This window comes from Myotis brandtii, unplaced genomic scaffold, assembly GCF_000412655.1.
Source record: "Myotis brandtii unplaced genomic scaffold, ASM41265v1 scaffold666, whole genome shotgun sequence".
Taxonomy (NCBI): Eukaryota; Metazoa; Chordata; class Mammalia; order Chiroptera; family Vespertilionidae; genus Myotis; species Myotis brandtii.
The window spans coordinates 338,625-342,082 of NW_005370587.1; the positions used below are offsets into that span (position 1 = coordinate 338,625).

General features: G+C 61.7%; 1 protein-coding gene across 2 annotated transcripts in view; it reads right to left on the bottom strand.

Annotated features, from left to right (window-relative positions):
* Positions 1 to 1,186: 1,186 nt before the first annotated feature.
* Positions 1,187 to 3,458, bottom strand: part of OAF (out at first homolog) — a 30,095-nt gene continuing 27,823 nt past the window's right edge. The window contains exons 1-3 of one of the 2 annotated variants that reach the window (XM_014528958.1): positions 3,411 to 3,458; positions 2,923 to 3,162; positions 1,187 to 1,952 (exon numbers count right to left, since the gene is read on the bottom strand). In XM_014528958.1, the coding sequence (XP_014384444.1) occupies positions 1,690 to 1,952; positions 2,923 to 3,162; positions 3,411 to 3,432 (525 nt within the window). In that variant the 5' untranslated portion in view covers positions 3,433 to 3,458 and the 3' untranslated portion in view covers positions 1,187 to 1,689. The remainder of the gene's footprint in view (positions 1,953 to 2,922; positions 3,163 to 3,410) is intronic. The other variant, XM_005880978.2, reaches the window with a different exon arrangement.

Consider the following 3,458-nt stretch of genomic DNA (forward strand, 5'->3'; position numbering starts at 1 on the left):
TGGCCAGGCCTGCAGGGGAGGGCAGTTAGGGGGGATCGGGCTGGCAGGGGAGGGCAGTTAGGGGTGACCAGGCCTGCAGGGGAGGGCAGTTGGGGGCGACTGGGCCAGCAGGGGAGGGCAGTGGGGTTGATTGGGCCAGCTAAGGAGCACTTAGGTGTCAATCAGGCTGGAGGGGAGTGGTTAGGGGGTGATCAGGCTGGCAGGCAGAAGCGGTTAGGGACAATCAGGCAGGCAGGCAGGCAAGCAGTTGGGAGCCAGCAGTCCCGGATTGTGAGAGGGATGTCCGACTGCCATAGGGATCGGGCCTAAACCGGCAGTCGGACATCCCCAGAGGGGTCCCAGATTGGAGAGGGTGCAGGCTGGGCTGAGGGACACCCCCCCCAGTGCACGAATTTCATGCACCGGGCCTCTAGCCCTATATAATAAAAGCATAATATGCTAAGTGTCCAGTCTTCCAGTCATCCGTTCAACTAATCAAAGCATAATATGCTAATGATATGCTAAGGCTCCTCAACCACTCGCTATGACATGCACTGACCATCAGGGGGCAGAAACTCCAACTGGTAGGTTAGCTTGCTGCTGGGGTCCAGCCCATAGGGACTGAATGAGACAAGCTGGACACACCCTGGAGCCCTCCTATGGTCCCTCCCCGGCTGGCCAACCTCCCGCAGTCCCTCCCCAGCCCCGATCCCTTGGCCTGGCCTGCACCCTCTCACAATCCAGGACCCCTCAGGGGATGTTGGAGAGCTGGTTTCGGCCCAATCCCACAGGCCAGGCTGAGGGATCCCACTGGTGCATGAATTCGTGCACCCGGCCTCTAGTGATGTAATAGCAGTGAACACCATGAACATACGTGCTGACATGTGTGAACTCACTTACGTCTCACAATTAAGCTGTTTTTACTGCTGAGAGAGCTGAGGCAGAGAAGCAGAGCAACTTGACCAAGAGTACACAGCAAATAAGAAGCCAGACCCTCAGGATTTGAAGCCTTGAAGTCTGGTTCTGAAATGTTCGTCGTCTCTCTTGACTGAATATACTCTGTACTGCCTGTCACTGTCTGGCTTGCTCACCTGTCTGTCTCTTCTTCCTAGTGCAGGGTTTGTCTGTAACCCCAGTGACACCCCATCCCCCTCCTCGCCCCACCACACCACTGGTTCAACACCTGGGGCAGCATCAGCCAGGCTGGTCAAGTAGAAATGGAAACGTTTAATTTCTGGTAGAAACGATAAATACTTTGCACTAAAAATCTGGAATTCAAGTTTTCCTCATGCTTCATGCTCCCCCCATCCCAGAACCCCACAGACACGATTCTGCTCAGAGAGGAGGTGCCCGCCTGCCCTGTGGCCAGGGCAGTCTGGGGAAAGGCACAGGTGGCTGATGTGGGGAGGGGGTCACAGGAAAAGGCACTTTTTAGGGTCTAAACCTGCAGAGTTCAACAGGAGAATCATAGGCCATGGCATTTTGGCGTCTTGAAATCGGGCGGCTGAAGGAGGGGTGCAGTGTGCCGAGCCCCTTCTCGGTCAGACACAGGGTGGGAGTGGGGCTGCCTTCATGATTACCCCGCACACCACACCCCTCTTCACAGTCATGAGTGACGGACCACAGACTCTGGGATGAGGGGAGGGGAGGGGGGAGTAAGGCCTCCTGGGGATTGGGGGAGGCCTGGTGAGTCCCCCCCTCACTCCCCAGCTAGGAGTCCTCCTCCCAGGGGCACAGCTGCCGCTGAGGCACGAGGAAGGTGAAGCTGTAGCTCTTCTGGCAGCTGCGGATGCCGCACTTGTAGGGCGCTGGGCGGTCCCGGCTGTGGCAGTACTTGAGCATGCAGGGGTACCAGGCCAGGCTCAGGCCGTAGCGGCAGACACAGGGCGTCCCCCGGTCCCCCGCCTGCCCGCAGCGAGGCAGCACCTGCTCTGTGTCCGTGGGCAGAGCCTTGAACATGGAACTGTCCACCCCTGGGGGGAGCAGGGGAGAAAGGCAAGGTGAGGGGGAGGTCAGAGGAGGGGCGTCCCCTGGCAGAGGGCCCCTCCGTCAGGACTCTGGCCCTTCATCACCCTCAGGAGCTAAGCATCCCTGGCGCTGCCTCCCGGTGAGGAAGCCACCAGGGAGGGTGTCAGCCCCTCACACAGCAGGAAGGCGTGGGGACACCCACCCTGCTGGCTTGGGGGGAGCACAAGCAGGAAATCACGAAATGCCTCTTCAAGGGAAGGTATCTGAGGAGGACCAGGAGGGAGGGGCAGGGGAGCACCGGGCAGCTCAGGATGCCAGGGCGTGGGGCCGACGGGATGGGCACACGGGGCTGCGGGTGGCAGCAGGGCCCAGGCTCAGCGCAGTGGCCACTGGGGACCAGCCTCTGGGGACAGTGTCAGGCTGGTGCCTCCGTTTGGGTGCAGCCCACGGGAGGCGTGTGGAGGTGTGACGGCCGCCAGCCATTTCTAAACCCAGTGTGACCTGGAGGGGCAGGCATTTCGCTAGGGTGAGGCCCGCTGAGCAGAGGGACAGGGTCCTGGGACTGGAACGGTGACACTGCCCTGAGGGCGGCCCGGGAAAAGGACCAGGAGAGGACCCGGTGGTGTCACACGCAGGCTAGAAGCCACAGATCCTGAGAGGAGGGAGGAGACCCGGGGTCCGGGGGAGACGTGGCCCAGGGAGGGTGTGAGAGGAAGGAGAGGGGTGGAGTTCTGAGAGGCTGGGCAGAGAGGGGCATGTGGGCACGGGAGTCTGCCTCCCCCCCCGCCCCCCGCCCGACCACGTGCCTGCGCCCATCTGTGCTTATCATCACCAAGACCAGGGGGTGGGACTGGCTGGGAATGCCCTTCCCGAGCCTGCGAAGCCAGCATTCTGTGCAGGTCCCTTCCCTGAACCCCACACCTCACATGAATCCTATCCTCTCTGATGGGCAGGCAGCGGGCAGACCCAGCGGACCTTGCTCCAGCCAGAACCGGACGTCCTCCTGGCGGGTGTAGATGGCGTCCGTGGCCTCCGCACACACGTTGTGCAGGTGGGGACTCAGCAGGGCCCCCTGGCTGAAGTTCACGGCCATGTCCATGTGCAGCTGCTCCAGGCCCCGCGCCTCCTCCGCCTGACGCACTGCCCGTGGGTTCTTCTGTGGGAGGAGAAGGGCCACTCCCACCAGGTCTCTGGATGTGCTGGTGGTCTTAGTGCCTGGGCCAATCTGAGGGGGCATTCAGGAATACCCAGCCCCCCTCCAGCGGCAGGGACGCTGATCACCTGCCCACGTCCCCAATCACCTGTCCCCATCACCTACCCACGTCCCCCATCACCTGTCCCCCATCACCTGCCCACGTCCCCCATCACCTGCCCACGTCCCCCATCACCTGCCCACGTACCCAATCACCTGCCCACGTCCCCCATCACCAAGCCAGACAGGCCCAGGCTGGTGGTCTTAGCACCTGGGCCAATCTGAGGGGGCATTCAGGAATACCCAGCCCCCCTCCAGC